Source organism: Eleutherodactylus coqui, chromosome 10 (assembly GCF_035609145.1).
Source record: "Eleutherodactylus coqui strain aEleCoq1 chromosome 10, aEleCoq1.hap1, whole genome shotgun sequence".
NCBI lineage: Eukaryota > Metazoa > Chordata > Amphibia > Anura > Eleutherodactylidae > Eleutherodactylus > Eleutherodactylus coqui.
This window is the reverse complement of record NC_089846.1, coordinates 77,839,984-77,857,589: the sequence shown is the minus strand read 5'-3', so window position 1 is coordinate 77,857,589 and position 17,606 is coordinate 77,839,984. Positions and strand designations below refer to the sequence as shown.

The window sequence follows — 17,606 nt, the reverse complement described above, 5'->3', positions numbered from 1 at the left end:
CACGTGCCGATTCCAGCCAATCAGGAGGCTGGAATCGGCAATGGACCGCACAGAAGCCCTGCGGTCCACCGAGGGAGAAGATCCCGGCGGCCATCTTCAACCGGTAAGTAAGAAGCCACCGGAGCGCGGGGATTCAGGTAAGCGCTGTGCGTTTTTTTTTTTTTAAGTCCCTGCATCGGGGTTGTCTCGCGCCGAACGGGGGGGGGGTTGAAAAAAAAAAACCCGTTTCGGCGCGGGACAACCCCTTTAAGGTCCCTTCGAACCCTTGGGTGTATTCCATCTGGGCCTGACAATTTTAATCTTTTTTAGGTGGCTCTGCACTTCCTCCTGCATCAGGCAGGTGATATTTAGGCCTCCTTCCCACGAACGGATTTCCGCCGCGTAATTCGCGGCGAAAATCCGCTGCGTTGCACGCAGCTATTAGGTTCTATTGAACCTAATAGCTCAATGCTCACGATGCGTAATTCCACCGCGGAATTACGCACCGCGATTTCTCCCGTCCTCACCCGCAGCATGCTCTATTTTCTGCGGGTGAGGACGGGCTGTACGCACTGACGGCTTCCATTGCAGTCAATGGAAGCCGTCCATTCACGCTATCTCCCGCTGTAACCAGCGGGAGATAGCGTGAAAAAACGCTTTCCCGCCCACTGCCGAGCGTCATATGACGCCAAATGACGCGGTCCGGCCGCGTCACGTGACACGGCCGGCCGTGCACGTGACACGGCTGGTGACGCGAGAGCGGTGGGCGGTGACGAGCGGTGACGAGCGGTGACGCGGCGGTGGTGGGCGGGGAAGCGATTTCACGCTATCTCCCGCAGGTAAGTATAGGGGCTCTGGGGGGCGCCGTGACGGGCTTCACTGCGTAATATTACGCTGCGGAGCCCGTCACGCTCGTGGGAAGGAGGCCTTAGAGCGGCGTTTATTTTATTCCCTTGCATCTCTTGCATTGTAGTAATATATAACTGTAATGTCCCCCTGTAGTAATATATAGTCATACTGCCCCCTTGTAGTAATATATAGCCTTAATGTCCCAATGTTGTAATATATTCAGCCTTACTGTCCCCCTGTTATAATATATAGTCATACTGTCCCCTGCTGTAATATATAAACATACTGTCCCCTGTAGTAATATATAGCAGTACAGTGAGGGCCAGTACGAGACCTGCAGGGCCGTAGTTGGAGGCCCGGGCATCACAGGGTTAAATGGGAAGTGAAATGGAAGGTGTTGAGATCAGAAGAAAAAGACGGAGCTGGCACAAGGAAAAGGTGGAATTATTGCAAAGGAATTGGTGGAGCTGAAAAAGTGTGCGAATAGCCGTTGCTGACGTCAGTCGTGAGGAAATCGCATCAAGAGAAGAAGCAAGGCAGGAACTGTGAGGAGAAAACTTACTGGTGCATGTGGATATGATGATTGAGCAGTTCTGTGCTGCTGCATGCTTCGGGGCGCCGGATGGTTACAAAGGGCGATCACTAAAGGCCTGGGTACATCCGCGAATTCCACCAATACATCGAAGGCCCGGAAGAGAAGACAGAAGAGAGTGTGCGCTCCAGTGCAGTTAAGTCCTGAACATTTTCTGAGGGTTCACCACTGTCTGGGGAGCCCTTCTAAGGACCCTCCAAGTTGCGTCTCTTCTGCACCACCTGCTAGGGTAAAGAGTCAGCCTGGGAGAAAACCCATGAGACAGAGGGGCCCAGTGCTGGGATCTAGGCCCCACTCCAAAAAGGGGGTGGAGCAGGGGTTGCGGCCTGTACCAGGGAGCATAGGAATCGCGGGGGTACGCTCACCTGATGATTAGCTGGTCGGGAAGCATGCCTGTTGCAGTCTAGGAGCAGTCGGGGATGAGAATGATACCAAGATTCCATGTGTGGAGGGACCAGGAGGTCAGTCAGTGGGGACAAGCGAATGGCGATCAGTCGGTTTGGTGACGCAGAGTAAGGATCTGTCTTCAGGGAGATCGGGATCAGTGTCCAGAGGTGGAGAGACATCACAGACGGTCTAAAGGCATGAGAACCCTCAAGGATACGGTTAAAAAGACAAGGTGGTCACAGCTTGAAAGGCACTCTGCATAGGCAGCCCTGGGGCCTTTTAGAAGGCCCCTTGCTGCCATCTCAACCACATGGCATCCTGCGATCTTATCACAGGCCCGAAAATGTCTGGTGCCGGCTGTTTCTTACAGCCAACACCCAGCCGCAGCAGCTCTGATGAGCTGCGCCACTCATCGGAACTGTTAATGCTTTAAATGCCACCGTTAATTCTGACAGTGGCATTGAAAGCGTTAATAGCACTGATGATTGGCGCGGCTTGTCGTAGCTGCTGCGACTGGGTGTTGGCTGTAAGAAACAGCCAGCACCTGACGTTGTATGGAGGGAGATCCACAACATGGTTTAATGGAGGAATTGGGAAATCCAATCTATAAATCAAGTGAATGGCCACTGTTCATTGATAGCTCAAAGCAGATCTTAAAGTGTGTTCTCCTCCACAATGACAATTTATTTGGTGTAGTCCCAATTGTCCATTCAGTTTCTCTTTGTGAAGAATATGGAGACATAAAGAGAGTTATTGCATTGTTACAATATCACAAACACAATTGGATAATCTGGGTTGACCTTTTAAATGGTCTGCTTCCTTCTTGGTCAGCAATGCGAATACACCAAGCATCTCTGTTTTCTGTGCATGTGGCACAGCAGAGCTCATGAGAAACATTGGGTGGAAAGGAATTGGCTTCCAACATCTGACCACAAAGCTGATGATCCAAACATTCTACATGAGCCACTCATTGACAGAAAGAACATTATATTCCCACCTGCTGGGAATCAAGTTCCTGATGTTAGCATTTCCTAGCTTTAGCTTGGTATTTGAAAAAACAAAAGCTGGTGTGTTTGATGGTCCACAAATTCGACAACTTATCAAAGATAAACATTTCATCGGGACAATGTCAGAACTCCAAAAGAATGTTTAGTTATCACTCATAGACATTGTCAAGGATGTTCCTGGAAATAAGCGAGCAAAGAATTACACCAAAATTGTCCAGAAACTCTTGGAGAGCTACAATGACAATGCTTGGTTGCAACATGAGCATTAAGGTACATTTTCTGAGCATTGATTGGCTGCAGATGTGCTTGTCCTGTAGGTCCTGAAAGGCCACTAAAGATTCCCATCTCCCAAGCAGAAGCGCGGAGTGCCGCAGCATTACGAGCGCTCAGCAGCCATCACAACAGAGGCGGCATGCACAACGCTGCTTACCGAGACATAGCAGAGAGGAGGTGGCGTGCGGTTAGTCTGTCCCAGTGGCAGAGCACATACACGGGCAGCGGCAAGATTCCAAGTGCAGAGTGGGGGGAGCACCCGTTAGGGAGCAGAGAACCTGCGCTGGCTGCTGGGGCTCACCACTGAGCCGGCGGCCTGGCGGCTTTCCTGGCTGCGCACCACATGCGCGGCCCCTGGAAACATAGTGTTGAGCAGGGGAGCGTCCGTCAGGGAGCACTGTGACTGCAGCAGTTGCCGGGATGCAGCACTGAGGCGGCGGACGCCCAGAAGCCGGGGATGGCCGGTCGCTCACAGTGCTCACTGCAGTGTCTGCATTCATTACTGGTGCCCTGCTGCCTTAGGCTGACCGATAGTTCTCTTCTTAGGCTTACATTATTAGAAGTTAATGCTGCTATGTTACAGCTGTTAATGTAAGCCTAAGAAGAGAACTAACCGTCAGCCTAAGGCAGCAGGGCACACAGTAATCAATGCACATGCTGATGCTAGGACCTAACTGCCTTGACCCTATCGGGAGCTAGGGGTGTGAGAGGGGCATTACTGCTGTTGAACCCCTAGCTTCCGGTGGTGTCAAGATACAATAATACCCATTTTCTGTATAGCCATATTGATAACTTCCTGGAAAACCTTGGTGCTGTCAGTGATGAGCAAGGTAAACGATTCCTTCAAGATTTCAAGGTCACAGAGGGACAGTATCAGGGTAGATGGGATGTACATATGATGGCCGACTATTGTTGGAGCATCAGGCAAGATTGTACACAGATTGAACACTCCAGCATAAATTTTTAACTTAACGGCTACTATTTCCGCACAATATGACGTACAAAACCAATACACCCTTTGTATAGACAAAATAACTTTAAAAAAAAACATTAAATTCAAGTAATTCTTGTATTTTCCATTGTATGTACATTTTGTATGGTTTTTGAGAAAAATGGAGGCTGTCTTGTATCTTAAATAGTTGATGTGATAGAGAAAAACTGGGGTCATTTTTGGATTTAGAAGCCAAAAGTTAGTAAAAAAAAAAAAAACAAGAGTAAGATCTAAGTCAATGAAAATTTTGTTCCTCAGTTAATAACTCAGTTAGTCATGATTCACATGTTCACTGCTGCAGAAAATCATAACATAATCTCATCTTCTGCAGAACCTGATAATACACGCCAGCTGCTGTGTAACATTGAACTACATTATTTAGTTTGGGAGAGTTGGAGAGGAGTCAGGGGTAGTAGTGCTGTACTACCACCCCTCTAAAGTACCTGCACAAGGACTATCATCCCAATAATTACTCAATGGAGCGAATGCAAACAACAGTTGTCCTGTGTAAACGTGGCCACTAACACGGTAACGAGTGATGATTCACTCACTGGTAGCCATTCGTTCAACTCACCTAAAAAATAGTTGTTGGTTGACCAAAAGTTGTCTGGAGTAAAGTTGCAGTCGTTCGTACTTTTACGACTTGCAAATGAATATGCAAGGAGATTCCTTCTAGGAATGATAAGTTGACAAACAACAAACACTCCGTGTAAAAAGCTAATAGGCGATTCTCATTCGTAGGCTGCAGCGACTTTCTTAGCGAGTATCTAATGATATGATCCCTCCGTGCAAAGTACCTTAAACGGCCATAAACACGAGATGATTATGTTTCAGAATCAGTCAAATTCCCGCACTTTCACAGGAATTTGTATGATAATTGTCCTGTGTAAATGCATCTTTCTGGTCTCCTCACTATCCCACAACCCTAAATGACTCTTTGCCACTTTCCACTCCCTTCTCAGCCCTAAACTGCAGCCCCTTCCAGTGATGGATCTCAGTGCTGAAGAGCTGTCTGCCTACTGTGAAAAGAAAATCAACGACATTCGGAGGGAAATAACCTCCCAATACCAGACTAACTCCGACCCTAGTCTTGTCAGTACTGCATCTAGCTGCTGCTCTCTCTCTGTACTCGGACCAACAACAGAGGAAGAAGTGTCCAGATTGCTTTCCTCTGCTCGCCCCACCACCTGTGCTAGTGACCCCTCCCACCTCCTCTGGTCCCTCTCCCTGGTGGACATCTCCCACCTCCCCACTATATCTAACCTCTCTCCGATCTCTGGCATCTTCCCCTCCTCATTCAAATATGCTATAATATCCCCACTACTAATCCCCGACTCTTGACTCGACCGATGCTGCTAACTACCAACCTATCTCAATTCTCCCTTTTATCTTCAAACTATTAGAATGCCTGGTCTACTATCGCCCTATAAGCTATTTATCAGAACACTCTCTTCTTGATCCCCTACAGTACGGCTTCCGCTCTCTACACTCAACAGAAACCGCCCTTACAAAAGTGTCAAACAACCTCCTGACGGCCAAATCGAGGGGTGACTACTCCCTACTGATCCTCCTTGACCTCTTCACAGTGTGACACTGTTGACCACAAACACTTCCTCAGTATGCTTCACTCCATCGGCCTAAAGGACACTGCTCTCTCCTGGTTCTCCTCCTACCTAACTGACCGCTCCTTCAGTGTCTCCTTTACTGGCTCTACCTCCCCTCCTATTCCCCTTGCTGTTGGGGTCTACCAGGGTTCGATCCTTGACCCTTCTCTTCTCCATCTACACAGCCCCTGTTGGACAAACCATCGGTGGTTTTGGCTTTCAGTACCATCTCTACACTGACGACACCCAGTTATACACCTCTTTGCGTGACATCACAAAAACATTCCTCCAGAATGCCAGCGACTGACTGTCCGCTGTCTCTAACACTATGTCCTCTCTCTTACTAAAATTGAACATCTCAAAAAGTGACCTACTGGTGTTTCCCCCCTCTACTAACTGACCTCATCCTGACATCTCCATCTCAGTGTGTGGCACCATAACTCACAGTCCGTCCGCTGTTTTTGGGGTTATTTTCAACTCTGATCTCTCCTTTACCCCCCCATACCCAATCTCTGACCTGAACATGCCAGCTGCACCTCAAGAACATAAAAAGAATCCGCCCATTTCTCACCATGGACACGCTAGAAACGCTCACTGTTGCCCTCATCTACTCTCGGCTCGATTATTGCAACTCACTGCTGATCGGCGTTCCCTGCTCCAGACTCTACCCCCTCCAATCCATTTTAAATGCGGCAGCCAGGCTCATCTTCCTGTTGAGCCAGTATTTGGATGCCTCTGCTCTGTGCCAGTTACTGCACTGGCTGCCCATCACATATAAAATTCAATTTAAACTCACCACCCTCATCCATAAAGCTCTCCATAGCACCGCGCCACCCTGCATTGGCTCCCTCATCTCAATCAACCACCCAGCCTGCCCCCTCTGCTCAGCTAATGAAATCAGATTAAGTGCCCCTTTAATTTGAACCTCTCATTCCCGCCTCCAAGATTTCTCCAGAGCAGCACCAGTTCTCTGGAACGCGCTACACAAAACTATTCGGGCAATCCTTGACACACACAACTTCAGGCATGCCCTAAAAACACCCCTCTTCAGGGAGTCATACAGTATCTCCTAAACCAAACCCCTCTGTACCCCCCTGATAACATACTCCCTGCCCTACTGACTGCAATCCTTGCTAGCTGCAATCAACCGCCCCCTGCAGTCATACCGATTCAGCCTCTATATGGTCTGACCATTGTCTATATGTACAGCATCCCACACTCTCCACCTCTCCATACCGTGCACATCTCCACCCCACCATACTGTGCACATCTCCACCCCACCATACCGTGCACATCTCCACCTCACCATACCGTGCACATCTCCAGCCTCTTTGCCTTCTGTATCCCCCTATTATCTGTAGTATGTAAGCTCGTTGGAGCAGGACTCTCACCCTCACGGTCTCCATCAACTGATTACTACATGTAACCCGGGTTTTTGTATCTTTGTTTTTTGTATCTGTTCTCCCCTGTTTTGTAAGAGCTGCAGAATATGTTGGTGCTGTATACATAAAGATTATTATTATTATTACAAGATTACTTGGCTACTCTTACTGAGAAAAATCACATTTTGCTCTACTGGCTAACACCGTACCAAACTATCTTCGTTTTACTTACGTCTATATATCAGCACAGGATCAAGCATCACTGGGGTGAGTGTCTGCTATCGTTTACCTGATAGTGAGTTTAGCCCCATTTACACAAAACAGGCTAACACAACACAGGGATAAGGTAGGTAGTCACTGTCAGAGTATCGACTATAAATATATATTGTTTAAACTGATATAGAGCAGTGGTGCTGGCTGTCTGCTAGAGCTGCGCTCCCTTACTCCTCCCGTAGATCTTCGCACGTCACTGTGACTCACCAACACCCAGCAGCACACTCACACACAGACATCTCTATTACATCCGTGCTGTTCCCTAAACATCACACACATAGCTGTACTACATGCATCCTGACCCCAACACATCACACACAGCTCTACTCCATCCATCCTGATCCCCACACACACATACACACAACTCTACTCCATCCATCCTGATCCCCACACATCACACAGCTCTACTCCATCCATCCTGATCCCCACACACACATACACACAACTCTACTCCATCCATCCTGATCCTCACACATCACACACAGCTCTACTTCATCCATCCTGACCCCCACAGATCAAACACACAGCTCTACTTCATCCATCCTGATCCCCACACACACATACACACCACTCTACTCCATCCACCCTGATCCCCACACATCACACAAGCAGCTCCATCCATCCATCCTGATCCCCACACACATCACGCACATAGCCCTACTACATCAATCCTGATCCCAACACTTCACACACACACACACACACACATAGCTCTACTCAATCCACCCTGATCCCCACACATCAAACAAGCAGCTCCATCCATCCATCCTGATCCCCACACACATCACGCACATAGCCCTACTACATCAATCGTGATCCCAACACTTTACACACACACACAGCTCTACTTAATCCATCCTGATCCCCAGACATCACACACAGCTCTACTTCATCCATCCTGACCCCCACAGATCAAACACACAGCTCTACTTCATCCATCCTGATCCCCACACACACATACACACAACTCTACTCCATCCATCCTGATCCCCACACATCACACAGCTCTACTCCATCCATCCTGATCCCCACACATCACAAACAGGACCACTGCATCCATCCTGACCACCACACATCACACACAGCTCTACTCTATCTATTTTGATCCCCACACATCACACATACAACTTTACTCCATTCTTTCTGACCCCCATACATCTCACACAGCGCGACTCCATCCATCCTGACACCCCACATATCACACATACAGCTCTACTCCATCCATCCTAATCCTCCACACATCACACAAACAGCTTTACTCCATCCACCCTGATCCCCAGACATCACGCACCCAGTTCTACTCCATCCATCCTGATCCCCACACATCACACACAGCTATACTCCATCCATCCTGATCCCCACACATCACACACACAACTTTACTCCATCTATCCTGACCCCCACACATCACACACAGCTATACTCCATCCATCCTGATCCCCACACATCACACACACAACTTTACTCCATCCATCCTGACCCCCAAACATCGCACACAGCTCAACTCCATCCATCTTGATCCCTACACATCACACACACACAGCTCTACTCAATCCATCCTGATCCCCACACATCACACACACACATAGCTCTACTCAATCCATCCTGATCCCCACACATCACACAAGCAGCTCCATCCATCCATCCTGATCCCCACACACATCACGCACATAGCCCTACTACATCAATCCTGATCCCAACACTTCACACACACACACACACACATAGCTCTACTCAATCCACCCTGATCCCCACACATCAAACAAGCAGCTCCATCCATCCATCCTGATCCCCACACACATCACGCACATAGCCCTACTACATCAATCGTGATCCCAACACTTTACACACACACACAGCTCTACTTAATCCATCCTGATCCCCAGACATCACACACAGGACCACTACATCCATCGTGACCCCCACACATCACACACACATTTTTACTCCATCCAGACCCCCACACATCACACACACCTCTACTACATCCATCCTGATTCCCACATATCACACACACAGCTCTACTCCATCCATCCTAATCCCCACACATCACACACACAGCTCTACCCCATCCATCCTAATCCCTATACATCACACACACAGCTCTACTACATCCATCCTAATGGATGCCACCATGTTAGTACCACCATGACTGTTCCTTTCCCCTGATGGATGTGGGGGCAGGTCTCTCTCGCTGTCTACTGCTGCACCAACCGCTGCTGTGTGCCTGGTGTCAGCCACCTCCGCTGTCTTAAAGAGACAAGAAGAATCCATGGCATCCAGCAAGTGACTTCTGCTGGCCCGATAGCTGCTGTGTGCCCACTGTCAGGTGCCGACACAGTTTTGGAGAAGCGATAATCCATCAAGTCCAGAGCTGTGGGGACAGGACAGCAGACACACCAGCAGCCAATCGGAAGCTAGAAGCCTGACAGGGGGCATTAACTCCAACAAAGGTCGGTCAGCCCCTAACTTCTGGTGGAAACAAGATGCACCAGTACCCACTTGTACACAGTTGTTGAAGGAACTCGGCACAGAGGTTGTTCCAGACATCTTGGAGAACTAAGCACAGATCTTCTGTGGATGTTGGTCTCTTAAATCCTTCTGTCTGTTCATGTAACCCCAGACAGACTGGATGATGTGAGACCAGGGCTCTGTGGGCCCATATAATCAATTCCAGTACTCCCTGTTCTTCTTTACACTGAAGATAGTTTTTAATGACATTGGTTGGATGTTTGGGGGTTGTTGTCCTACTGGCGAAAAAATTTGGAGCCAGTCAGATGCCTCTCTGATCTTTTTGCATGATAGATAAGTATCTGTCCGTTTTTCTCACTACCCGTGTTTCCCCGAAAATAAGACAGTGTCTTATATTAATTTTTGTTCATAAAGGTTTAACTTTTTTACATGTATAGCTGCCTGGACACTATTTAAATTGACTTTTTAAATTAACTGTTAGCAGGGCTTAATTTTGGAGTAGGGCTTATATTTGAAGCATCCTCAAAAAGCCTGAAAAATCATTTTGCATCCTCAAAAATTCTGGAAAATCATGCCATGTCTTATTTATAGGGGATGTCTTATTTTCAGGGAAACAGGGTATATAGGAAACCTTTAATCCTGAAGTAATTCTCAACTCTCTTGGCTGAAATGCAGCCCCAAACTTGTAAGGAGCCTCCACCATTCTTCACTGCTGCCTGCATACACTCATTATTGTACTGCTCTCCACCATGCTTCACTGCTGACTGCAGACACTCATTATTGTACCGCTCACTACCATGCTTCACTGCTGCCTGTAAACACTCATTATCGTACCGCTGTCCACCATGCTTCAGTGCTGACTGCAGACGCTCATTATTGTACCACTCACCACCATGCTTCACTGCTGACTGCAGACACTTATTATTGTACTGCTCTCCATTATGCTTCACTGCTGACTGCAGATACTCATTATTGTACTGCTCTCCACTGTGCTTCAATGCTGTCTGTAGACACTCATTATTGTACCACTCTCCACCATGCTTCACTGCTGCCTGCAGACACTCATTATTGTACTGATCTCCACCATGCTTCACTGCTGCCTGTAGACACTCATTATTGTATCGCTGTCCACGATGCTTTACTGCTGCCTGTAAACACTCATTATTGTACCGCTCTCCATCATGCTTCACTGCTGCCTGCAGACACTCATTATTGTACCACTGTCCAGCCATTCACCAAACAAACTGCCTTCTGTTACAGTCAAATATTTCACTTTTTTACTCATCAGTCCAGAGCACCTACTGTAATTTTTCTACACCCCAGTCTGTTTCCATGCATAGTTGAGTCGCTTAGCCTTGTTGAAGGTATGATGCTAAAGGTATGATGTTTTGGTCAGAATTCTTCCATAAAGAACTCTTCTGGCCAGACTCCTCTGAGCACAAGTTAGTGTACCTGTGTCCCACTGGTTTCTGCTGGCTCTGAGCTGATGGCACTGACAGCGCTGGACATCTGATTTAGAAATGAAGTAAGCACAATGTGTCTTTCATCTTCTGCACTAAGTTTCCTTTGCCGACCGCTGCATCTATGGTCCTCAACAATGCCAGTCTCTTTGTGCTTTTTAAAAAGAGCTTGAACAGCACATCCTGAAACCCTAGTTTGCATTGAAAGCTTTGCCTGGGAGACCTTGATGCAGTATAAATACCTTGTGTCTTGTTGCTGTACTCAGTCCTACCATGGTGTGTGACCTGTGACATGATGCTGTCCTCCAAAACCTCACCTTTGTAGCAGAGTTTGGCTATTTCTCATGCAATTTTAAGCCTCCTACACAGCTGTTTGTGTTCATTAATGATTGTATTTCAACCCACATATGAAAATGATCAATATAATCTGTTTCGTATAACTGGTTAATCATAAAGCTGACTATAATCCTACCAATCCCTGACTGTTTGCAAGTGTGTCAAGAAAAACTGATGCTGTTGTGAAGGTAAAGGGTGGTCACACCAAATATTGATGTAACTGAGCTTTTGTTTTTGCTTAGTGGCTTTGCATTTTGTTGATTGAACAAAACAGACTACTAAAACTTCTATTTTTGGAAGTATTCTTACATTGCTGCATTTTTTCCACACCTGCCTAAAATTTTTACACAGTACTGTATGAGGACCATAAACTAATCCTGGTGCTAGGAGTCCAGGGATGTAATATTTATAATCCTTCAGCTCTCCATTCCCACATTGTCACTTGCAGACATCGGCACCAGCGGACCCTTCTCTGCAGACTCTGCGTCTGTGCTCCCATAGAGAGTAATGTGCGCAAATGCAGCCTGCAGAGATACATCCACTGTGCGCAAAATGTACTTTATGCTGCAAGGATGAGTCCACTGACCTGACTTCCACAGAAGACAGCACAGGAAAGGGGATCTGGGTGAGTATAACTGCATCCCCGGACTCCTTGGAACCTGTCCTATGAAAGACTCCAAGGCAGTTCTTCTCTCTGCCATCTGTCCAATCCGCCAGTTCCATTCTCGGTTTTCAGACGTCCAAGATAGCTGCTGCAATTTTCTATTTAGCCAATGCTAACTGTGCACTGCTCTCTGATTGGTCAGTGCTGATCACATGAACAGCACTGGACTATCTGAGAATAGTTATAGTAGATTGGCAGACTAATACTACAAATGCACTATGGAGATTATATAGTCTGAAGATTGTCGCAGCCATCATGAATGGTCAAAAATGGGACCCGCAACCCCGGATCAGAGGGGCAGCTGAGAAGAACAAGTGCAGATAATATAACCTTTGGCCCCTCTGGACAGAATTTTGTCCTTAAACCAGAGGGTCACTTTACATACAGCTCATTTTAAAAGATAAATTAATCAAAAAATTATTTTTACCTCTAAAGAATTCTATTTAAAAATGTAACTCCTCCGGCATAAACGAGACCCCATACAGCTACATTAACGGAATAAAATCTAGCCCAGTTGCTAATGCGTATTATGATGAAAGGAAAGGACTGTGCTGCTCCAAAGCTTACATACTAGCAAAATGGAATATGTGTGGCATGAGTCTAGGGAAATTGGATATTGTGAAACGCGAAATGACAAGAATTAACATTGATATTCTTGGAATTAGTGAATTGCAGTAGACAGGTGATGGATATTTTTAGTCTAATGACTTCACATTGCACTATGCCGGACACAAACAAATCAGGAGGCATGGAGTAGCCTTTATTAAAAAACAAGCAGACCGCAAAGGCAGTAGAAAGTTTTAGAACAATCAGCGACCGTATCATTGCTATCTGGATACATGGTAAGCTGGTGAACATCTCAATCTTACAGGTCTATGCCCCAAAAATGGGTGCCGATAAGGAAACCATTGAAGATTTTTATGCCAAAGTCCAGAAAACTCTAAACAAAGTGCCAAAGAAGGACATGATTTATATTATGGACGACTTCAATTCCAAAGTTGGCAGCCAGCCAGAAGCAACCATCACAGGAAGAGTGATACTTGGTAAAAGGAAAAAAGCCGGTGATCACCTGATACAGTTCTGCCAAGAAAATTGGCTCAGGATGACAAACACATAGTTTATGCAGCCTAAATGCCAACTGTAAACGTGGACATCTCGCAATGGCCTCCATCAAAATCAGATTGATTAAATCCTGTGTAATCATCGTTGGCAAAGTCCAGCCATGGAAATAAAAATTTCCTAGCACCGACTATGGCAAGGATCATGAACTCCTTGCAGCTAAGATCAAGATCAAACTGTGTAGCATTAGGAAAAATGCTCCATTGAGAAAATTCGACACCTCTAAAATACCACAATCATGTACTATTGAGGTAGCAAACCTATTCAAACTGCTTGACTTAAAACCTTTCTTAGCACACAACAGCACAATCAAAGGCAAAAATAGCAAAGAACTGAATGACCAACAGAGTATTAGGGGAAGGTTTTACCTTGAAATACAGATGGGTATTCAGTGAGAGAGGTGTCAGCGATGATGCACCTCCCACTGATCCCCATCTTTTCACACATGCCCACCAACAGTAGTGTTTGTTACTATAGGACCCAAAGGCCGCCTCCTAGAGTTTAGGATCCAGGCTGTTGTGTACCTTGAGGTGGCATACCATCACATTAGTTGGTGCCATCCATAGTTTTGTTTGACTATATATCTGCTCTTGTTTTAATTAGAGAATAAAAGTTACGTTTTAAATCCTCTCTGTGAATACCATGCTTAGTAGCAACAAAATGGTGCGATCCTCCTAAAAGACTATGTGACTCTGGGTTACGTATGTCATAAAGGTATCACCTAAAGATAAAAGGTAATGTTATTTATGCTGCACGGTGAACAGCGTAAAATTCACAATAATATAATTGAGTAATTGTTACTTTTTTCCATTCGCCCATGGAAAAAGTTGATAAAAGTTAAGTTGCAAGTTGTTTGCATCTCAAAATGAAGCAATTGAAAAACAGTTGTTTAAAAAAAAAAACAAGCACTCTACTGTTACATTGATAAGGAAAAAAAACTTATGGCTTTAAGAATGCGGAGAAGAAAAAAAAAATAGTTGCTTTATTATGGGGTTAAGCCAGACAATTACTGAACGCAGTCACAGTGCCTAAACAACTTGCACAAAAAAACAAAACTTACAGAAAGTAATATAAAACCACGTAATATATAATATAATGGTTAATAATGTAGCGCACACCCCCTACACACTCACCACAATACCCTGCAGTCACAGCCAGACATAATCAGGGGAGGACGCCGAGTCTTCTCGATCCCATGTGTGAAAACACCAAGAAGAAGCATAGAGATATACAGAGCCTTAGGGCACACAGGAAGAGGGCTGCGCTCTAATTGGATGCCTGCTGCGAGGCAGACTAATTTATGAAAGTGAAACTGTGAGATGACTCAGAAGACTGATTTTAAAAGGGTTTTCCGAATTGAAAACAAACAACTATACAGTCAAAACATGCCCCCCCCCCCCCCCCCCCCCGATGAGCCCACTTAAGTGAAAGCAGTGGCGTAGCTATAGGGGTCCTAGGAGTCACAGTTGTGAAGATGTGATAACCTCCATGCAGATAACAGCAAAGGGTTAAAATGCACGGATGGCAATAGGGACCAGGTTGGTGTAACCTAGGTTGTTCCTGTATATAACAGTGTATGTAAATCTGGTATTAGCTATACATCTCCTGTATATAGTGATATAACCTGGGTATCTCCTGTATATATATATATATATATATATATATATATATATATATATATATTACAGCTGGTATAAGTTATATATCTCCAACAAATAATTACACAGCTGGTATGAGGCTAGCTGCAGGTTTAGGTATTGCTACAAATACAGATGACTGCAGGCTGTATGGTTTGGGTATGGGTACAGGTACAGATGACTGCAGGCTGTATGGTTTAGGTCTGGGTATAGGTACAGATGATTGCAGGCTGTATGGTTTGGGTATGGGTACAGGTACAGATGACTGCAGGCTGTATGGTTTGGATATGGGTACAGGTACAGATGACTGCAGGCTGTATGGTTTAGGTATAGGTACAGGAGCAGATGACTGCAGGCTGTATGGGTACAGGAGCAGATGACTGCAGTCTGTATGGTTTAGGTATAGGTACAGGGGCAGATGACTGCAGGCTGTATGCTTTAGGTATGGGTATTGGTGTAGATGACTGAAGGCTGTATGATTTAGATATGGATACAGGTACAGATGACTGCAGGCTGTATGGTTTAGGTATGGGTATCAGTGTAAATAACTGCAGGCTGAATGTTTTAGGAATGGGTACAGGTACAGATGACTGCAGGCTGTATGAATTGGTGCGGGTATAGGTACAGAGTACTGCAGGCTGTATGGTTTATGTATGGGTACAGGTGCAGATGACTGCAGGCTGTATGGTTTAGGTATGGGTACAGATGACTGCAGGCTGTATGGTTGAGGAATGGGTATCAGTGTAAATGACTGCAGGCTGAATGTTTTAGGAATGGATACAGGTGCAGATGACTGAAGGGTGTATGAATAGGTGCGGGTATAGGTGAAGAGGACTGCAGGCTGTATGGTTTATGTATGGATAAATGTACAGATGACTGCAGGCTGTATGGTTTAGGTATGGGTATAAGTGCAGATGACTGCAAGCTGTGTGGTTCAGGTATAGGTACAGGTACAGATAACTTCAGGCTCTATGGTTTAGGTATGGATACAGATGACTGCAGGCTGTAAGGTTGCATGATTTAGGTACAGGTACAGATGACAGAAGCGCCGGAATAGCAGACCGCAGGGCTATAGATGGAGGCAGCGCATGACAGGGTTAACGGGGAAGGTAGGGGCTAACAAAAGGTGAGACTGGTGAGTAGAGAAAGGGGGGGGGAGCTAAGGGGGAGGAAGCAGATAGAAAGTGCGGGAACAGCAGGAGGAGGGGTCAGTGCAGCAATGGACAGCAAGGAGCAAGGAGCAGAAGCACAGGCAGAGAGGCAGTCAGAGAGGAAGTTAGAAGAAAAGGCAAGAAAGAAGAAAGAAGCCCAAAAAGCAAGGTGCGGAGGAGAAGGAGACGGGACAAAAAAAGAAGTAGAAGGAGGAAGGGACAAGCCTGAAGCGCCCAAAGCGGTCTGTCAGGAAGAGCCCAAAGACGATCCACTTACCGAAGATGGACGCCGTGATGGAAAAGATCCGAGCAGCGGTCAAGGAACGGGGCGTGGAGTGGCTTGAAAGAGTCCTGGAGGGAGCGGCGCCTGGACCGGTGAGAGACAATGCGGGGGTCGCAGGGTCCAGTGTAGCAGCGGGAGCCGGGCCAGCGGCGGCTGAAGAGCAGGAGACCGGAGCTGCAGCGGGAGCGGGACCAGCGGTGGCCGATTACCAGGCCCCCGGAGCGGCAGCGGGAGGCAGGACTGGGCGAGCAGGCAGCAGGCGTCCAAGAGGAGCGGCGGCAGCAGAGAGCAGAGGAGAACCAGAAGCGGCGGTGAGAGAGAGCAGGTCGCGGAGGGCCCGCCCGCCGGCAAGTTTAAGCCCAGAGAAGGCCCCACAGCGCCGACGCCGCGTAGAGAGTCCCCCACGGGGCCCTCCGGTCCGGTTCCCCCCGGCATCAGCAGCAGAGGGTGAGCGCAGGCCCGGGAGGAGTCTCGCAGGGCGGCAAGGTGCAGCGTCCGACTCTAGGTCACATGCTGCCAGGGGGGCGGGGCCTAGCGCCGGACTGTCGTCTGGATATGCTGGAGATGCATGGGGCTGCTCAGCAAGGGAGGCAGCAGGCAGGGAGCAGCCCCACAGTAGTCATAGCAGCACGGGAGCTGCAAGAAACACGGGCCAAGTGCCCCCCATTGCTGGACACTGGAGAGAAGCAGAGGAGGGACAGCGGCCGCTAGGAGCCAGACCTATTGGTAGAAGTGCGGCTGCGATTCAGGAGGTGCGACTGCAGGCCGGCATGGATCCTGACTTCCGGCGCGGACCGCATTCGGATGAGGACTCTGATCCGTTGGAGGGAGGATCGGTGGCTGGTGGGACCACAGCCCCAACGCAGCCAGGTGAGATTAATTCCGGGGACACTACATCTGCAGTTAGTCGCGTTGCACCAGCGACAGATAGCATGGGGGGGTGGACAGGGAGCGCGGGGGCGACGGTAGGCGCAAGCGGGTTAGGCAAGGATTTTGGGTCATTTTTGGGTGGATTATGGGAGATGTGGCGCAGGCAGGAAATAGGTCCGACACCGTCTCCGGTATCGGCATGGGCAGTACCGTCTGGCGCTTCGGTTAGTCAGGACAGCACTGGGGGAGGTAGCATGACAGGGACGTCAGAGGGTCA

At 47.4% G+C, this 17,606-nt stretch overlaps 1 protein-coding gene across 3 annotated transcripts in view; it reads right to left on the bottom strand.

Annotated features, from left to right (window-relative positions):
- LOC136580648 (zinc-alpha-2-glycoprotein-like) overlaps positions 1-14,638 on the bottom strand; it is a 232,185-nt gene extending 217,547 nt beyond the window's left edge. For all 3 annotated transcript variants that reach the window (XM_066581378.1, XM_066581380.1, XM_066581382.1), the window contains exon 1: positions 14,522-14,638. In XM_066581378.1, coding sequence (XP_066437475.1) covers positions 14,522-14,610 — 89 coding nt within the window. In that variant the 5' untranslated portion in view covers positions 14,611-14,638. The remainder of the gene's footprint in view (positions 1-14,521) is intronic.
- Between the last annotated feature and the right edge of the window lie 2,968 nt (positions 14,639-17,606).